We start from the raw sequence: 20,972 nt of genomic DNA, 5'->3' as shown, positions 1-20,972 counted from the left end.
ATTTTTATAAGTGTTTAAGGAAAAATCTTTCTAATATCATCACAAAAGTCCAGACAGTTATATTTTGTATATGATCAAGTAATGTAAGTATAGCATAGAAGAACAATGTATGCTAACGGTGATGTTCAAATAATCTGGGATATTATAAATAAAAAAGTATTATATTAGTTATATGGTGACTTAATATAACATTATTTGTTGCCTTCATATAGGACATGGTCGCACACACCATGTCCTATATGAAACGTGAGAGATATATTAATATAGTAGTACATTGTGGTTATTATGATTTGTGTGGCCAAATAAGAGATGTATAAAATTAGAAACATTCACAACACTCATTGTAAATAGACACGACCCTTCATGAGTTTATAAAATAGAAACTCTTCTTGTCAAATAGTATAACTCTTGATGAGTATGTAAGAAAGAAAAAAATTGTTTCTATTTATTTTTTAAGAAAGCAAATAACATTAAAAAAAAAATATTATCATTCTCTCTCTCACGTTAAATTAAACCATAAGTAAACTTAAATTTTAGAATGTGAAAATTATCCAAAATTCTAATAATATATGGGAGAAAACAAAAAGCATCAACAATTATTCTCTATAGGTAGAAAAACAAGCATTTTATTCTATTATTTCTGCATCAAGATTAGTCCTAATATTTTCTATCAAAATGCTTTCCTAACGGCTATTGTACTCTATCCAAAATAAGCTCCATTAGACGTAATCAACGTGAAACCTTTCCTAGTTATAGACAGAAACTACTTGATTTAATAACTTAAACTTTCATTTAAAAAAAAAAAAAAAACTTAACAGTTCTTTGTCAATTGCTGAAACCATCTCCCTGGGACAAACTCAAGATTAATGATTTTTTTTTCACTAAAACATTAGGCGATAAAATAAAATGTATACAGCAAGGAAATTCATGTAAGTTAAAAGTAATTTTTCTGCCAAGAAATCAGTGAGTATATGTTGTTCTGGATCCTTTAAGTCTAAGGGCAATCATCACAAGTCTCTGCCATTGATTGATATGATGCACTTAACTGGATATATTCTTAGTTCTGTTTTCTTTATTTTCTCAATGGGCGCAGCTTACCTAAATTTTTTTTTCTGCTCCTGCTGTAGAATGGCGACTGCTTATCTCGTTGATGCAACATTGCTCGTACCTAGTATTAGGAAGAAAAAGACAACTGTTATTAAATCCTTTAAATTTGTATCCACATTGTATTGATCATATTACTGAATGCAAACATATTTTTCTCACCTACACTTTAATAATGTACAGAACAGTTAGAGTTATACAGAAAGTAAACATACCATAGCTTATCTGGGAAAGCAGGGTAATTCACAGGGGCTTCAGAAGCATTATGACACGGTTATGTCCAATACGAGTCTCACTTATGCGACCAAGGTGACGAAGTACCTATTAAGCACAAACATGTTATCCTCTGAACTTCTTGAAAGCCAACGTACTCAGACTTCAGTGCATCAGTTCAAGTTATTGCAACTTTTATCACCAAAAAATTTGCATGACATTGACACGTAGGAAAATGTAAGCCAGAGAGGCCCTCACATGAATCACAACCAACACGTAGGAAAATTTTCAATATTACGTTTCGACACTGAAGCATGAATTAATGTGCATAATTCTGTCATAGAATAAACTGATTTACTGACCCAACTGAAAAACAGTAGGACAGGAGTGAGATACTCACTGTGAGGATTGATTTTCCAGTATTGTCAAGCTTTAGCACTGGCCCTTTCATGTCTGTCTCAAGAAAAAAATGTTTCCCCTTAACTGATTCTGCTGTTGCTATATCACGGAGTTCCTGTATTTCTATCACTGAAAATAATTAGCAGAAGTAAATTGCCAGATCTGCCACTTGAGGAGATTGACAGCACTAACAAGCTAAACATCTTTGAACTAAGAAGCAAGAAATATAGTTTCAGTGATTCATTCAGATCATATTCTTCAATGAATACAAATTTCTTGGCGGATTCCATGTTTCTTTTCTTATGGTTGTGTGGTAGCTTTCAGTAAATTTTCCATGTATCGTAATTTTATAAACTTGGCTGACAACAAGAAACTATTTGGTCAACTTGAACAAGTTTAAACAAATTCGTTTATGTTTTTGTCCCTGTGACATGATTAACTTTTTCTTTCTTTTTTCTCTGAAGGTGCTGTATCATGATTACTGGTCAGCAGCTCTTTCAGATGGTTTCCATGCAAGGCAATTACCAAAAGCATTTCCATCAAAGCAAAGGACAAATAAAAAATATTCAGATGCTAAGCTACTATATTTTTTTCATTTCAGGAAGAAGAAATCTATCCTTCAGTAAACCAAGTAACTTATATTATTTCTCTGGGGTGTTTGGGTTGCTTAAGTTGACTTACCAGTGCTCTTTCCCACAGATTCTCTGCCAGCTAAGGGAGAAAAGTCAAATAATCAGTCATCTACAAGAATATAAATCTAGAACTAGAAATAAAATAAAACAATGAACTAACACCTTCTTCTTTGGGGCTGAGATGAGCTGAGCATTAGCTTCCGCATATGTTGCCATGTCATTTATAGCTGCATTGACCTTCTCCAGCATAAGCCGACCTCTCATGTACCTGAAGTTGGGCAAAGTTCAATCTACAGAAAAGCAATTTTTTCACCCGAAAAGAGGATAAGATAGGATTGATACGCACGAGGACAAAGAATCCAGCTCCTTGGTGGTAATGTACCATAAAGGCAGAGAGGCACGACCTTTTTTCTCCTGGAATAAGAATAGAGAATGAGAAGAAAAAATGAAATAATTCCCTCCCTTGGTTTAGAAAGAAATCTGAACCATTCAAAGTAAAGAGACATATTTTTGGATCGAAATATACAAAACAAACACGAAGTAGTCTCCTAAAATTCCATTCCATAAGCAACAGTATATCCATCAGCAATGAGAAAATATTACCATCCTTTGCATTAAGCAGACAGATCCTTTCAGACCTTATAGTCAATGGACAATCAGTTTTAACATATGTTACATACCTTGGGTCGTGCAGCAGGTTCTTCCTCAAGTTTCGTAGAGACTAATCCAGAATGTTGTTCCTGGTGTTTAAAGGTTTCTTCCAGAAAACTGGAAGGCCAAACAAATGGAGAATTCATCTACATCAAGGCAAAGGCTTTTGTTTTGGAATAAGTAAACAATCAAATATCAATTTATTTACAAATAAAATTAACATTGAATTCATTTACTAATAATTGGCTAACTTTGAAATATATCATGGAATTTAAAATCTTTTGTGAAAGTAAATTTATGCACTACATCTGACGAAAGACAAAGGAAACTGCAAAAAGCATTTGAAGTTCTTTTCTCTTCTCCAGGCAAAGGTGCAAATTGGATAAAATATATTTGTACAGACTCTAGAATATCTAGGGACATAAATTGCAACTTTGTAATATCTCGTGGTCCTATGGAATTCATTTTTTCAAAAATAGTGTTTAAAAGACAACTCAGAGATTGAACAATTGAAAAGTTGACCAAAAAAATCATACGAATGATTACCTTCTATTAATATCTGAATTCAAGATTCCCACTCTTTCAGGTAAATGAGACGGCATGTAAACAGACATACTATGCAATTTCTTCTGCTGCCTCAAGGATGCTTTGATAAGTTTCTGAGTATGAGAAAGAAACTCTTCTGATTCCGTAACGAGTTCATAGAACAAATTTAACTATGTCATATGAAGTTCAGTTCAGAAGAGTCTAAGTTTATCTAGAGTTGAAATAAATAATTTAAAGCTACAACACTGTTTATTTTCTCTCGTGGCAAATGCAAGATAATGAGAACCTCAAGCAAAAAACTTGGTAAAATTAGGCTAACCGGAGTTGACAATATATCCCCTTAGATCACAAACCGAGAAGCTATAAACAATCCTGACAATTATTAAGAAAACTCAATTCAACAATACGAAAGACAAGTACAAGGTAATTTGAAAATTATGGAACGCTAGAACTGAAGCACTAACAAATAATTCCTTTTCCTAATTTCAATACTTAACCGAGGAAAAAACATAAACTGAAAAGAGATCTAATGAAGGTAAAGTACCTTAGCTTTGGGGATAGCCTCAGTCTCCTCACGCAGCCGATCCTTAATCGCCTGTACCTGCAGCTCCATCGCCTTGACTGCCGTGTCAACCGCCGATAAATCGGAGATGCTGCTGGCCGGGTACACTGCAAGGCGGTGCTGAGATGAAATTTCCGATGCATGGAGAAGAAAATCGAAATGGAGACTCAGAAATAAAGATGATGGAAGAAAAAGTAAATTGGTATTTGACTCACTATTCCGTCCGATGACCAGCTCTTGTAGCTCCGCAATTCGAGTGTTGAAGGAAGATATCAAGGAATCGAGAGAAGAACCAGCTTCCTTGGTATCCATCTGCCTCTCTCTAGAACCGCTGCTCTATCTACAATAGTATAGTAGGGGAATTTCAAAATCTAAGGAAATGCTTTTGGCGGGAAATCTAGTGACCCGGCGTCTCAGGTGGACGATGAAATCCACATTCAAATTAAAGAAGGAATAAGTTTCCATCTATATATATATATATGTGTGTGTGTGTTAAAATGAATAGTAAAACTTATTTTCTGGAATTTTTTGATAATAAATTTATATTCTCCTTCTATTTTGTGTTAGTGCTGTATATTTGCTTTTGTATTTTTTTTATGTTTTTTTTTGCTTGCTCTTTTTTTTAACAAATTAATTGAACGAGTTTTATTAAATTAACTTTTAATTTAGTATTATGATTATGGAATAGGCTGGAGAAGGAAATCAATTTATTATTGTTATAAACACACCTTTGATAATTTAATTTAAGTTATAAAAATCTTTTTTATAAAAACCAGAAGCAAAAATAATCTTGATATATAAATTCTATCTTCTTAATTAGATATTTTTCAATCGGTTTATGGTATTTCGTTGAAGGGTACTTCTCTCAACATTTTCATTAATCCATGTCTAACATCTTACATTTTAGAAATGAGATTATTTTTTCGAATTCTCTTATTCTATCTATTGGTATTTAATTCACTAATTCTTTAAAAAAAAAAATTTTAAAAAATACTTGAAGATTCTTTTCTCTCTAGAGTTTGTGAGATCATCATACCTCAAATATTTGATTTATTATAGTCTAACATTTTTTTTAATAGTTTTGTATTAGATATATGTTATTTAGAGGGTTGAAATTCATTTTTTTACTTTGTTAACATATTAACAATAATAGTAATCTAATTATTTATGATTCATACGTGGATGACAAACAAATTTATAAATTAACATATATATGAAACTCGGTTAACCACTAAGGAATAAAATCAACATGTTGACTTGATTTCACTAAGAGATTTTATTTAATTAAAGTTTGCAAGAATTTGAGTCTTTCTTTCTCTAGATATCATAAAAGAGTAGCCATTGATGTAATTGGATGTAAGTAATGTCTTTCTCCATGACTATCTTAAAAAATATATATATGGTGCTACCTTCTAACTTTGTTAATATACAATTCTATGATTATATAACACTGTCTGCATATTTTTTTTATAGCATAAAACAAAACGTAAGAGTTTGGTTCAAATGAATCAACATCTATCTCTTAACCTATGATTTTGTTGCATCTTTAGTAGACACATCTCCCATCATTTTTTTTATTATAATGATATTCATATACTCTTGTTAATCTAATAGTTGGTATTTATAATTACTGCAAATTCTAATATTACTGTATCTAATAGATCTTCAAACCATAAGTTGAATTCATTATTAAAGGTTTTTATTCTCTCTACTATTTTCTTGGCATGAAGAGAACAAAAGTTTTTGATGGTATAATTCCTCAAAGAAATATTCTCAAAAACTACTTATAATAGTGAAGAGTAAAGAATGTTCCCCTCTTCTATAGACAATTCTATAGAATGCTTCCCTCTTATAATTATAAATTATTAACTCTCTTGTCACAAGATCGATGATGCAAGATTAAAAAAAAAAAACTCTACAAAAATATTTAAATTTTAAAGTATTTTAAAGTCGTCACTTATCCTATTGGAAATAGAACTAGTATGCTAATAAAATCACACTTATCTAATTAAAAAGTTTAGATTCTTGATTTAAGGATGATGTGAAACAAAAAAGTGGACCACATCTACAATGTGATGTAAGTTAATAATTAGTGTAATTTGCATGAAAAATTAAAAATTTTATCTATATTACAAGTGTATGTTAATAATATTTATTTAAAATTAGTTACAATAATTTAAATATTTATCCACACATAACTGATAACCGATAAGAGAAAGTCAACATACATTAACAAAAAAATTAAAGTGAAAAAAAATCATATAGCATCCTCCAACTCATTAAGAGTAGCCCAATATCGTTTACTAATTATCTAGTTTTTATATAATTTTAATTTTTTAGTAGAATTATTATTTTTATGTATATACAGATAAGATCCATTAGTATAGAAAATACGTCTAAAGAAAAGGTGCACAACTTAGTTTTTATTACTTATCTAAAAAAAAGGCAAGTTGTCAAGTTATCACACTTTTATTAGTTCGAACAAATGATTCAAGTCTTATGTAACCATTATGGAATAAATAAAACAAAGGTACATAAATTGCCTATGAAACCATCATATAAATATCGAAGGACAAAATTAATTAAAAATCTTATATAAAAGTCTAAATTAGTTATAATCCCATAAATAGTTAAGGAAAAACCAAGATAGAAATCCTCAAATATGTAACATACATCTATTGATATGCACTATATGTCCAAATATGCAACATAGTTCCTTTCTAATTAATATTTTATTCTAAGATGACATCTTCCTTCTCTTCTAGTTCTAGTATCTAGCCATCAAGAGTTTGTAGCTATAAGAGTCTGAATCTCAATGTCGGTGGATAAAGATGTTAGTACAACATTTTCAACTAATAGAATAAATAAGTATTAAATATGTAATAGAATTACACTTTAATATACATCCCTTGTAAATTGATAATTATTTGTTTATAAATAATTAAGATATCTAAATTAATTTATAATATTAAAATTAAAACTAATAAAACTTTCTTTGTCATCTTCTATTAATCTTGAACTTCATCTGACTTAGATGAGGGGTGATATTCGGAATATCACATCTAAGGTTTCGTCGCGCGATGTCATTTATATCGTCGTCGATGAGAGACGTATTAGATCTCTTCATCACATAGATAACACACACACACACACACACAAAATCTCACATTGACAATAACAGTTACGTTTGCTAGGTAACTCACACTCACAAATACTTATTCACGTCTGAATTAGGTTTCAAACTCTATCCATGTGTAGGTTCATCATATTCGCTGAACTTCAGCCACACACGTACTCTCTCCTCATCGATTCAGACTAAAGAGTAGATCCCAAGAGTCTTTACACTCTACACTCTTTCCAAATCTCCCTCATTTTCAATTCACTTATTTATACCTAATATCTTAATTTTTATGTATAATTAAATACAAACACAAACACAACATACACGATATCATCACGCATATAAGAGTCATATATTTTAAACTACTTTTTGAATCATATTGTACTAGATTACACAACAAATACAGGATACTCAGATTTCTCGCACAACTGTACTAGATCACACAATAAGTACAGTGTGTTGTACATCTATATCAAATCATACAGTAAGTGCAGTATATCCAAATTTCACACGTACACACACTAGTTATACATTTTACACACGTTAATATATATATATATATATATATATATTATAATACAGACATGTACCTTCACTACATGTCTCACATAGAGTATATATTTATATTTATACATACATTTTTTATCGATATATATACACACGTTCATGCTTCAACATGTATACAAAATCATACACAACATACTATATATATTTATTAATGCATTTGTTCTTATAAGATCTGTTCTTATCAATTCATATTCGATCTATCATATATTTATACACACACACACATACATAATAACGTATATATATATTATATAAATACACACAAATACAAATTAAATATATTAATTATATTCATATTATATTATACATACATTTAAATATTCATACATAATGTACTATACACATACACGTTTACGTAAATATATAATTTATGTCTCTGTACGGAATACACATAATTTTTAATGATTGTGTGATCGAAAAACTTTGAGAATTCTTTATATCTCAGTCTATAGTTATCTCGAAAATTCGAATACCGTTTGGATAATTTTTTTCGTTTATGATAAAAAAACATATATATTAAATTATAAATAATTTTAGAAACTATATTACGCGAAATTAAGAAGAAATTTTACCTTAGGATACGTGATCCCAGTCGCCAACGTCACCACGCACCATCACATGCGTGTCACCGAATGTATCACACATTAATGATCGAATCAGTGCACATTATCGCATGCGGCGCACCAACATCATATTTGGTTGCCACCCTTACATTTTTCTTCCTTAATTTTTTTTCCTTTTTTTCTTTTAGTTTCTTTTTCATCTTTTTATTTTCTCTTTTTTTTTTCTTTTTTTTTCTTTCTTTCTTTCTTTTTCTTCTTTTTTTTTCCCTTTTTTTTTCTTTTTTCCTTTTTTGTTCTTATTTCTCTTTTCTCGCAGCTTCTCGTTTTTTTTTTCTTTTTCTTCCTCATTTCCCTCATCTTCTCTTTTTTTTTTCTTTTTTTTTCTTTCTTCTTCTTCTTCTTCTTTCTTCTTTCTTCTCTCTTTCTCTACCCATCGCGTCTATTCTCTCTCTATCCTCTTTTTCTCTCTCTAACCAATGGTGATTCCTCTCCTCTTTCTTTTTCCTTCGAATGCGGCGTCGCACAATATCGTGCGACCCTTATCTCTCTCTTCCGTCGATGCCGCTCGGCCCTCTCTCTTCTCGATCTAATTTTTCTTCTTTCTTTCTTTCTTTTTCTGTTACTTAATTATATATATATATATATATAACATATATGGCCACATGTTTTCTTCTGCTCGCACAGAGTACACTCTAGGTTCTTCTTTTCCTTCGTTCTTTAAATTTTGTTTTGTTTAATTATATATATACATATACGTATATATATTCCACATGGTTTTTTGTTTTGTTTTTCTTTGTACCCAGTTGGGCACCAACTGGGTATTACAATAGCAATTGTAGTAAGTTCCACCTAACCCAACACATCATATAATCACATAATAACAACATACAAATAAAACCAACATTTTCATTCACTTGCGAAATGGGAAATCTTGTGTTCACATTACTAAATAAATCAATTATTCAAAAAAGAAAAGAGAACAAGCAGATTAAAATCTGAGAGACATGTAAAGAATTCAAATATATATATATTCCTTCAACCAAAGTCCTCTCTTTTTTTTTTTTTCCTAGTTCTATTTTCTCACATACCTAAACGAATAAAGATTTATAGTGACAACTACAAATTTAAATTTTGAATTTTTCTATTGATCTCTACTTTTTTTCTTCTCATTTTCAATAAACTATTACGTTAAGTTAACCTACATCTTTTTCCAACATTTTGTCTTCCTTGAGTAGAACGACATTGCTAAAACTCTGTCCTCAAGCTTTTCTCTTTTTCTCATTCGGTGTAAACGTTTTTCTCTCTTTTACTCACATAATAATAATAATAATAATAATAATAATAATAATATTACTATTATTATTATTATTTTAATATTTCAAAAATCTCAAAAAATAAAAATTACATCTCCAAAATTGAGAATTTATCTCTCACCGAAGCTGAACTCTATAAAAAAATATTATGTCATTGCAACATACCGCTATCTCTCATCCTAATATTTTCTTTGTTGTCAATTACTCTATTAATCATTACATCAACCCCTTCAAGACACATTAGTCAGATACCCAACTCTTGATTTGGAGTTTAATTCTTCCTCTCTTGGTTTGGAGTTTGTTAGGGATTGTCCTGATGAGTATGTTAACAGAAGTGATTTTTCAATCTTCAAAACTAGGAGTTCATCCCTTACCAAAGTTGAGCTCTACAATCAAATTATTGGGACATTGCACTACCACTATCTCTCATCTTAGCATCTTCTTTATTGTCAATCATTGTGTTAATTAATTCATAAACCCCTTCAACAACATTAGCTAGATGTCAAACACCTCATTCATTACATAAAGGCACCATAAATTTTGGTTTGGAGTTTGTGTTCTCTCTTGATTTAAGATTGATCTTAAGGGCTTGTCTTTAGCACCATTTATATGGTGTGATAACTTAAATCCCATATATCTCACCTTAAACTCTATGTTTTATGTTAAAACAAGGCATATCAAGATATATTATCACTTTGTCCATGAAAAATTACTTTAAAAAATCTCAATGTCAAAATCTTATCCTCTTCTAGTTACTTTGGATGATAACTTCACTAAGAAGCTCACAAAGCAACTATAACTTTTCAATTTTAAGACAAACTTCAGATGTGCTGATACTGAATCAACTTACAGGGGTGTTAGGAAATATGAAATAATATTTTATGTAATTGATTTATTTAATATTTGAATTTTTGTTATATCTTCTATTATCTTGTTATCATGTAGTTATCTTTAGAGACCTGTAACCCATTCACCAACAAATATATAGAAAATATTGTTACTTTCTGCCATTCGTATTTGCTTAAACAAATCTTTCCAAGGAGGTCATTCTATATTGGAGAATAACATGATTCATGCGCGCATGCATGCATAAAAGACATGATAAGGGATATATATACCTAGTGCCGCTCTATCGTTTGTGGGGAGTATATGCTGAATTTGTAGACATGTTCCTGTTCACTGATGCATTCCTCCTTTAACGCGAGAAAATTTGAAGAAGAAGATGATGATGATTACATGAGACGATATATTTTCTATATCTCCATGTAAATATATATACATCTACACTTAATTAACTTCTTAATAATAATTAATCCTATTTGTCAGCTCGTATCAGGATACTACACTACCTGCTAATAGCAACTAACCTGTACCAAATGTCACTTAAATAACAGCAGTGTCTTTATAAGATAGTAATTACTTGGCCCAAATAACAATAAGAAGATTGGTAATATTATTTTGTGAAATTACCTGGCATTGTTGAAAGATCTTAGGTGTGGTAGTAAGGCAAAATTAACCACCATAATATATGTATATGTGTATATACTATCATATATTTGTTCTCTGAGCAATGTTCAAAATAGTCATGGTTAGTTTCAGATGAGATTAATAAAGGGTGATGAAAATGATGATTATGAGTACATTGTATATATAGATAACAAGAAGAAAGAAAACAGTAAAAGGTAAAAGAGTATTAAAAGAGTAGTGGCAGGAAAAGGTAAGAAAAATGGAAGATTACTTAGAGATTAATGCCTCATGTAATATTATACAGTAATGTAGTTAGATATGTGGGAGAGATCATAAAAGGCATAAAATCCATGCATGCATGAGTTTGTGTTATAACGTATTCATAATTCCTTGTTATACGTTTATGCTAATTAGTAGCAAAGTTGAACCAATCAAGATTTACTTCTTGGCTCAAGAACTTTTTGGATCTGACAGAGTCAAAATAGTGAAGGATTAAAGGTGAGTAAAAAAAGAGCATAAGAAACTAAGAGATATAAGGAACGATGTGCAGTTAATTATGAGAAGGCGGGTGTGTCTTGGGAGGTGAATAATCCAAGTTAAAACCAGGGTTTTTTTCTCTGCGACGGTTCTTATCATGAGGCACCCGCCAAGGAACCGAAACAAGAGATTCAGTTTGGTGATTATCAGAAGTTTTCTCTCCTTGGATTTTCTTTGGTGTCTTCGCTATCCTAGCCTTGGTGATCCTCTGAGTTTCAGTCTCTATAATTTCCTCTCCCTTGGTTGTTTCTTGTTGCTTTGATAACGAAGATCTCATCTTTGCAAGCTCAACAGCTGATATCTCTTCGAAGGCCTTCTTCTCCTGATTCTGCACAAGAACAATCCAAGACAATTATTCTCCACGTCCTTTTAAGCCATGATTGAGTCAAATTAGAGTTAGAAAACAAATAAAGAGAGAAATAGCAAAAATAATCTCAAACTGTTTTGTATACGTTGTCTGAATTATTCTACAAATCTATGTAAATCATGCAGAAACACATGATATTGCTGGTTTAGAAAATAAAAATTAGAACGTATTTTAGTATAGGGGAAAGGTGCTTTAACTTGTTACAATGATACGTATGTGTATATATATACCTTAATGGAGGAATGATGTTTGTTTTGAAGCTTGTTGTGAAGAGGGCGAGCATTACATGAATGGAGAGAAAGAAATAAGAGAAAGAGAAGAAGCCAAGATGTGATTGACATATTAAGAAAAGGGAGGCTAAGTTGAAGATTCTGGAAGAAATATTTGGAGGGTAGGGTAGTATTTGCAGTTAAATATATAAGAACAAGCAACAAATGCAAGAATCTGCAGAAGATGCAATTGTATGGATAGGAAGAAGTAAGAAGAGAAGTTGAAGAGATGAGTGGCCTCCCCTTTGTCTCTTCTTCTTTCACATCAAATTTATGGGTCCCAAGAGATGGACACCACCAGGAGAAAAAAAAAAAAGAGAAGCAATACACAGTGTTCTTCTGGTTATATATATTCAAGAGATCAGATCGCTAATAGTCCAAAAGAAAGATTTAATTTTTTTCTGAAACTATATATTTAATTGATATATAAAATACATAAACATGAAAAAGTAGGAGCATGTGAGGAAGGAAGATAATGCATGCCTAATTGTTTCTTCCTAGGAACTCCATTGCTTGTCTTTGTGCTAGATCGATCGTATCCCAATTAATTTGCATGCTTTTGTGCTCTCCTTGTTACTTGTTCTTCCCCCAACCTTTTCTTTTACCTTGGAACACTTGCTATTATTATTATAATGCTCAAATGTCTTTTTTCTCCCTTTTCATATATATATATATATAATATTAAGTAAATGGGAGTGTATATATGTATACAGATGCACATCAAACATCCTTATGTTATGACTAATATACATACACACACAGATATATCATGCCTTGCATTGAAACAGTAACTAATAATGTTTATTTCTTTAATGGAATAGTGGATCAGAATTTAAATGGCAAAAGTTTTCATATTATATGAATTTGATGATCATTACCATGTGTCTTACACTTCATAATATTATATATGTACACACACACATATTAGTTTCTTGAGCTTGATTCTTTTTTCTTTTTAATTATGATGAATAGTTAGATTTCGCTTAATAAATTTGCAGAGTTCAAATAAAGGTATTGTCTAATTATACCCTCAAAATGTTAGTCATATAAAACTACGAAAGGAATAATTGATTGTGATAACTAACAATTATTTTTTTGGATAATTTATTTATTAGTTTTATATATACATATATTATAAATTGTGTATGTCTCCTTAAACATAATTTAGTTAATTGGATTAAGAAAAGTTGTTCATTAATCATACGATTTTTAATTTCTATTTTTAAAAAAACTTCAATTATTAAAATTGTAAATAAACTCTTTATTTAAAAAAAATGCCATGAATTCACATAAAAGGTCAACAATAGTCTATTGCTTAGGATAAAAAATTAATGAGTTGTGCATATTGACTATGATAAAAAAAAAAAAATGTACATATATAGAAATAGCATACTTATATTGATTTAAATGTGAATATTCATGTGAATAGTATATATATATGCATGTATGTATGTTTGTACAGGGGTCTTGGGTGGATGGATGCTACAAATCTAATTTAGGTTCTTGTTATTTGATGATGAAGATGACTTTGTCGAAGGGGAAAGACATGGAAGACATTCGACAATCGTAGGTGGGGCATGGGACCCAACGGAGATGGCCAACATGTGGGACCCACAGGAGACAAGGGTGCATGGTCCACCTTTCCTATGTTCATGCTTCGCGAAACACCAGGTGTGTGCCCTAAACCGTCATTACCGGCCAGAATTGGACCCATGTGATTCATTAAGCAGACACGTGGAACTAGTCCCCACATGCGGCCGCCACGAGCCATGCCTCCGGTTCGAGTTCGAACCACCCACCCAAGTTTGTTTTTACTTTTTTGGTTTGGAGTTTCAGCCTGACGGCGCGACAGACTCGAGTGCCAAGGTCCATGGCCGGTGGGGATTCGGGCTTGTGGGTTGACGAAGGGGATGTCTCTAAAAACTCGAGCAGTCTCGGTCGGCTCGGCTCCGTTGTCTCCACGGCGATTTTTGCTTAAACCACGTATCATGCATGGCTTTTCAACTCGGGAGAAATTAATTAACCAATCATACTTGTTTAATTATTTCTTAATAAAAATTTATACACTAAACACCCCTCACAACTTTTAATAAAAATATATGAAAATGCAATTCAATTCAAATATAAATAAAAAATATATATATTAATCATTTAATTAAATAAAAATTAATACTAATTATTTTTTAAATATATGAATAAAAAGTGTTACGTTATGTTTATTTTCAAATTAATATATTACTTAAAGAAATTTTGAAAGAAAAATATATTTTACTATATTTTTGTTGAAAACATATGAGAGTTATATTTTATAAATGATATTAGTCAGATTAAATATTTTAAAATTTATTAATGAAAATGTAATATTGTATTAATCTATAACCACTAAACAATTTTTTTTTTTTTTTTTTTTTTGAGTTTTGTGTCTCGACTATTTTAATTGAGGCCAGAATTAATCCTTCTACTTTTGACTTTTCCATCTTACTAATTCCCATCTCAATTTTATGTTGACATTCCTGTTTATCCTATTGAAGGAAAAAAAAAATTGTTCTTTTCTAAAAAGAATTATTTTGAAATTCTACAGATTTAAGGTGACTGTAGTTAATGGTATATGATTGGTTTTGCAGTTAGATTATGATATAATGATATATTTATTAATACTGTTTTTATTACATAAATAGTTGTGCATATACCTATTTGTGATTGCCAAATTGTCACCTATGATTATATTTTATTGTTTTTATTAGTTATCATTTAATTATATCTTTTCCAAGATCATTTATTTGATATAGTCTTGTGTAAATTTTGTGATCATTGCAAAATCTAGGTTTCAAAAATCGTAATTAGATTATATGTTTTTATCTAAAAAATGTGTTAAAAAAGAGATATAAGCTCATGCACTAAACTCTAAAAATAATAATCTTTAAAACCAAATTATGTCCAAATAAGTAGGCTTAATTGGGTTAAACATTTACTTAACTTATCATTTCATGAGACTTATTCAAAGTGGATATAATTCAACTGAGGCTACTAAACTCGTTTATTTTAAATATTTTTTTTTAAAAAAATTTAAGCGATTATCTTATACCTTTAGTAAAATTTGTAACTTTTTAATTTGTTAAAATGTATAGAATTTTGTGATTAAAATATTCATGAAAATTAAATAGAAAAAATAGGTAGGACACAAATTATATCTTTGTCTTCATTTTCATAGTACTGTATCGAACAAATTGGTTACATTATTTAATCATTAATTATGAAATTCTTCAACTATTCTTTCATATTATGTTTGATTATGTAAAAAATTTAATTTCTAAAGTTGTAAGTAGAGAATTACGTGTTTTAAATATAAGATGAATAAATTTTAATAATTAAAAAATAATTTCATTAAATAATATGTAAAATATTTAATATATCTGTTTGGAGGATTAGCAATATAATTTTCAGTGGTCTTTATTTGTTTGACCAACATGTAATCTCATATCTACTCAGAATCCAAGTGTATTTTGTCTAGAGTTGTTAGCCGTTAGGGAGAGATGTATTCTTCTTGTAGGAAAGCTAGTTAAGAAAAATTTTGATTGCCCACTAGTTGATGTGTGTAATTGGTTTATGATTAAAGATAGAATGTGTTTGTGTGAAGAACTAGTTGTAAGAAATTTTTATTTTGAAGTCATTTTTTTTTATTGAATTCAACACATTTTAAGAAAAAAAAAAACAACAGAGGATTAAAGCTATATATTGTTATGAAATGATGCAGTCATATCGTGATTGAGAGACCCATTGAAAAAAAGTCCTAATATTTTGACTCACTTCTTTTTTTTATCTAATTATTATGCACAAAATTTTATAATTTTAGTTGATAAAAGACACATTGAAAGGAGAATTTGTGTTTATTTTATAGATGAGAAAAGAGAGCAAAGCACATTCAAAGTAATTGAATGTATTGATAACTATTTTTATTATTATGGATTAATACTCATAAAGTACAATAATTTTATAATTTATTTTAATATTACCCACTCCATCAAGATACCTTTTTCTTTATAACGATTATCTATTATTTTGAGTGCGCTTTAAATTGGCTTCAATCATTATAAGTTGATGAGAAAATAAAACAATTTGTTAGTGGGTCATCCACTTAATTGCTGAAATTAACATTCTCTCACTTGACTAACAAAATTGATTATAAAAACTATAATATATATATATATATACATTTTATACTAAAATATATTTATTAGTAAAATAATTTGATATGTGATTACAATAAAATTAGCAAATAAGCCCAAAATTACTGTACCATAATACTAAAATGACTTAGATTATAAATGTGAATCATAGCGGTCGCATGACTTCAATGTCACATTTCTTTCTATGCATCACACACCAGTAACCTTTACTAATTCAGTTCATAATACCAAAATAGCCTCTATAATTTATTTTTTCAAGACATTCCATGTTGATTAAATACTAAATTGTACACTCATGATTAAAAATAGAAAATAACATAAACAAATTTTAATGATTAAAATATCAATTATTCAACCACTAAAATATCCATTGTCATATTATGAATTACTCAAAAGACCTAACCTTACAACATGTTCTGTATACATCTTTGGAGGTAATCCTTTAGTCAATGAATCAACAATCATTAGTGTGGTACTAATATTTTCAATCGACATTTGTTGTTTATGAACTCTTTCTCTAACAACTAAATACTTTAAGTCCATGTGTTTGGATCCACTAGAATATTTACTATTCTTAGAGAAGAAAATAGCTGCAGTATTATAAAAAAATATACTCAACGGCTTGGCAATAAAGTCAACAATATCAAGTCCTAAAATGAAATTCTGCAACCACAAAGCATGACTTGAGGCTTCAAAACATGCTATAAACTCAGCCTTAATTGTGGATGAGGCAATAATAGACTGTTTTACACTTTTCCACAAAATTGTCCCATTTGCTAGCATAAAGACAAAACTTGAAGTAGACTTTAAACTACCACAGTAGCCACCATAATCTAAGTCGGAGTATCCAATCACCTCTCATTGGTCTGATCTTTTATATGTGAGTATATAATCTTTTGTCCCTTGAAGATACCTCATAACCTTCTTTGTAGCTTTTCAGTGTTCAATTCCTGGATCACTTTGATATCTTCCCAACATACCAACAACATAGCAATCTAGTATAGGTTTGAGCGTACATCAAACTTCCCACGACAGATGTATAAAGAATGTTCTTCATCTGTTCCCTTTCTAAGTCATTTCTTGGACACTAATTTTTACGTAGTTTGTCACTCTTAAAAATAGGTACAATATTGGCTGAACATAACTGCATATTAAATCTCTCCAAAACTCGGTTAATATATCCCTTCTGAGACCTAACAATCCTTAAGAACAATCTCTAAATATTTCTATTCTAATAACATAAGTTATCTCACCCAGATTAACCATTTGAAAGTTTTTGGAGAGATTTTTTGGTTTTGTATAACAAATCAAGATCATTACTAGTTAGCAAAATATCATCCACATATAGTATAAAAAATATAAACTAGCTCGTACTAATTTTCAGATATATACACTGATCAACAACATTTTTCTTAAATCTAAAAGATGTAATGATATTATTAAACTTTATATACCATTGTCTGAAAGCTAGTTTAAGACCATCAATGGATTTTTTTAATTTGCAAACTAAGTGTTCTTCTCCTTTCTTTGCGAACCCTTCAGGTTGATCTATATAAATATCTTCATCCAAATTCACATTCAAGAAAATATTTTTCACATCCATTTGACGTAACTCTAGATCAAAATGTACTACAAGTGCCATAATGATTTTAAGAAAATCATTTTTAGAAACTGGAGAGAAAGTATCTCTATAATCTATTCCTTCATTTTGAGTAAAACCTTTAGCCATTAGTTTGGCTTTAAATCGTTTGATACTACCTTTAGTATCGTGTTTGGTCTTGAAGACCCATTTACAACCGACACTTTTATAATTATCAGGTAATTCGATAACATCTCAAACATCATTATAGTCCATAAACTTCAGCTCTTCTTTCATAGCTTTTATCCACTTATTAGAATAATCACTTTCCATGGCTTGTGAAAATGTAACCGGATGTGTGCTTATCCTAATATCATAATTAGATTCTTATATATATACCACATAATCATTGATATAGCAGATTTTCTTTTCCTTTGAAATCTTCTCAAATTTATTGATTGAGGTTGTTCTATAACATTTTCAATTACAACATCTTCTTGTGGTAATGAACTATGTCCATTATGTAGCTCATTTTCTGTAACTTGTTGAGAAAAATGAGTAAGAGTTGTTTCTTGAGGCAAAAATGGTGGTTGGATATCCACTCTTATTTTCTCAATATCTACTTTTCTTGGTTCTTCACTACCAATGATTTTGCCATTTCTTAAGAATCGACATTATTGGTTTCAACTATTCTTGTACCATGGTTAGAACAATTAAATCTATACCCTTTGGACTTATCTGGATAACCAATAAAATATTCAGATATTGTCATTGAATCAAACTTTTTTTCATGAGAATTGAAGATTCTTGCCTCTACTGGACAACCCCATATATGTAAATGTCTTAAACTTGGTTTTCTACTAGTCCACAACTTGAAAGAAGTTGCAGATATTGCCTTACTAGGAACTCAGTTCAAGATATACATTGCGGTCTTTAAGCCTTCACCCCATAAAGAAATAGTTACAGAAGAATAACTCATCATACTTCTAACCATTTCCATTAAAGTACGATTGCACCTTTCAGCAACACCATTCTACTGTGGCATACTTGGCATTGTGTATTGAGCACGAATGCCATGCTTTTCTAGGAATTTGGCAAACAGATCAAGATTTTGTCTTGACTCATTATATCTACCATAGAATTCACCACCTCGATTAGATCTCACAACCTTAACTTTTTTATCTAATTATCTCTCAGCCTCTGTAATGTGCACTTTAAAGATGTAAATAACTTGAGACTTATCATGTATTAGATATATATAACCATACCGAGATAGATCATCTATAAAGATGATAAAATATCTCTCTCCAGTGAAACAAGAAATGGAGAGTGGTCCGCAAATATCCATATGAATTATCTCAAGAAGCTCATTACTTCTTGTGACACCTTTCTTTGTATGTTTAGTTTGCTTTCTTTTTATGCAATCTATACATACTTGGAAATCAGTGAAGTCAGAATTTTGTAAAATTCCAGCATTCACTAATATTTCAATTCTTTCTCCAGAGATATGTCCTAGTCTTTTATGCCACAAGAATGAAGAATATCTAATTTGAATAATGAAATTAAATTTTTAGAAATCTAAGGAACATAAAAAGTGTTCAAAAGATCCATCTGATGACCAGTCTCTAATAACAAGTAATAGGTACCTACAACTACCACTTTTACTTTGAGACGGTTTCCCATATAGAGGAACTTTTCACTTTCTTTCGATTTTCAGGTTGTAAGGAATCCCTGCATTAAATTAATAACATGAGTTGTGGCTCCAGAATCAATCCACCAAGTATTAGAAGGAACCTTAACAAGATTTGATTCATAACATACAAAAGAAAAATTCATACCTCTTTTTTCGAACCAAACCTTACGCTTATTACATTCCTTTTTCACATTACCTTTCTTGCACAAAAGTAGCAACTCATAGTAAATTTTCCATCATGACTCTGGTTATTCTCCCCAGGTCTACTCTGTTTCTTTGGTGGAATGTTCTTTACTTTTTTGGATTTGCTTTTATTCTTCATAGCTCTATGAGTAACTACAAGGGAAAAATTATGTCCATCTTGCTTTAATCTCATTTTCTCTTGAATATACTTGCTAGTAAGCTCATTCATTTTTCACTATTCATTATTAGTGTTATAGTAAATTTTGAATGAAGCAAACTATGAAGGAAGTAAGTTAAGGACAAATTGAACTAAGAATGACTCATATATGTTCATGCCCAATGTCTTAAGTTTTGCAACCTTTTTAGCCATGTTTAAAATGTGTTACTGAATTTCTTTCTGACCATCATATTTCATGGTGGTCAATTCTGTCATCAATGTACCTGCAAGAGATTTATCGGCTCGTTTAAAACGCTCATCCACATATTTCAAAAATTTTGAGGCTATTTCAGTTTGAGAAAGGGAAGTTTTGATGTTAGTGACAACGGTCATTTTCATAAACATAAGACTGAGTTTGTTTGACCTTATTCAGGCTTTGAATTGTTCTTTATGCTTCAAAGTACTATCATCGATAGCTTTAGGAGGTTTTTCAATTATCAAAGCTAGATCAAGATCCAACAAACCCAGTGAGAATTGGACCCTTTCATACCACTTTATAAAATTTGACCTATCAAAAGTTGTTATTCCAAATGAAAAAAGAATACAGTGAAGTGGGAAGTGTAAAAATATAACAATGTTCACAGTAAGGCCTCAAGTATGTTTATAATATTAAATTTATAAATGATAAACTATTGATATCACTATAGTTTTTCCTTTGAGCAAAACGTTAGTATATCTAGTGTTCACTCAAATGAGCTTAAAATACTTAATATTTTGTGTCACTTACATGTTATTTTTGAGTATCCATCTAAATAACATAAAATAAACTATCAATTCATAATTAGTAGAGAGTGACTCTCTT

At 30.2% G+C, this 20,972-nt stretch overlaps 2 protein-coding genes across 6 annotated transcripts; both read right to left on the bottom strand.

The window, feature by feature from the left end:
• Positions 1–829: 829 nt before the first annotated feature.
• LOC110815248 (spindle/kinetochore-associated-like protein) lies at positions 830–4,540 on the bottom strand. Of its 5 annotated transcripts, none has more exons than XM_022042941.2 (10): positions 4,323–4,540; positions 4,090–4,227; positions 3,546–3,658; positions 3,029–3,116; positions 2,695–2,762; positions 2,511–2,616; positions 2,398–2,427; positions 1,718–1,831; positions 1,320–1,425; positions 830–1,168 (listed from the first exon to the last, which is right to left on the bottom strand). In XM_022042941.2, exons 2-9 carry the CDS (start codon positions 4,156–4,158, stop codon positions 1,348–1,350), a joined length of 666 nt encoding a protein of 221 aa, XP_021898633.1. In that variant the 5' UTR covers positions 4,159–4,227; positions 4,323–4,540; the 3' UTR covers positions 830–1,168; positions 1,320–1,347. The 5 variants fall into 5 exon arrangements, 4 of the variants coding, with proteins under 4 accessions (XP_021898633.1, XP_021898632.1, XP_088076449.1 ...); XM_022042940.2 differs by having other exon boundaries at positions 4,090–4,214; XM_088220323.1 differs by lacking the exon at positions 3,546–3,658 and having other exon boundaries at positions 3,029–3,145; positions 4,090–4,214.
• Positions 4,541–11,476: 6,936 nt separating this feature from the next.
• On the bottom strand, positions 11,477–12,630 carry LOC148265795 (uncharacterized). The gene is made up of 2 exons (XM_088219766.1): positions 12,273–12,630; positions 11,477–12,003 (listed from the first exon to the last, which is right to left on the bottom strand). Exons 1-2 carry the CDS (start codon positions 12,381–12,383, stop codon positions 11,689–11,691), a joined length of 426 nt encoding a protein of 141 aa, XP_088075892.1. The 5' UTR covers positions 12,384–12,630; the 3' UTR covers positions 11,477–11,688.
• Positions 12,631–20,972: the final 8,342 nt, after the last annotated feature.

This window comes from Carica papaya, chromosome 5, assembly GCF_054855325.1.
Source record: "Carica papaya isolate Zhongbai chromosome 5, ASM5485532v1, whole genome shotgun sequence".
In the NCBI taxonomy this organism is placed as follows: Eukaryota; Viridiplantae; Streptophyta; class Magnoliopsida; order Brassicales; family Caricaceae; genus Carica; species Carica papaya.
This window is presented reverse-complemented; position numbering and strand designations above follow the sequence as displayed.

Bases quoted from the DNA above. Each gene is read 5' to 3' on its own strand.
- LOC110815248 (XM_022042940.2), bottom strand. From the start codon at position 4,419: ATGGATACCAAGGAAGCTGGTTCTTCTCTCGATTCCTTGATATCTTCC. The intron at 3,659-4,089 runs GTACTTTACCTT...TCTCATACTCAG, and splicing joins AGGCTATCCCCAAAGCTAAG to AAACTTATCAAAGCATCCTT. The intron at 2,428-2,510 runs GTGTTAGTTCAT...TTTCTCCCTTAG, and splicing joins TCTCAGCCCCAAAGAAGAAG to CTGGCAGAGAATCTGTGGGA.
- LOC148265795 (XM_088219766.1), bottom strand. From the start codon at position 12,383: ATGTCAATCACATCTTGGCTTCTTCTCTTTCTCTTATTTCTTTCTCTC. The intron at 12,004-12,272 runs GTATATATATAC...GTTCTTGTGCAG, and splicing joins AACATCATTCCTCCATTAAG to AATCAGGAGAAGAAGGCCTT.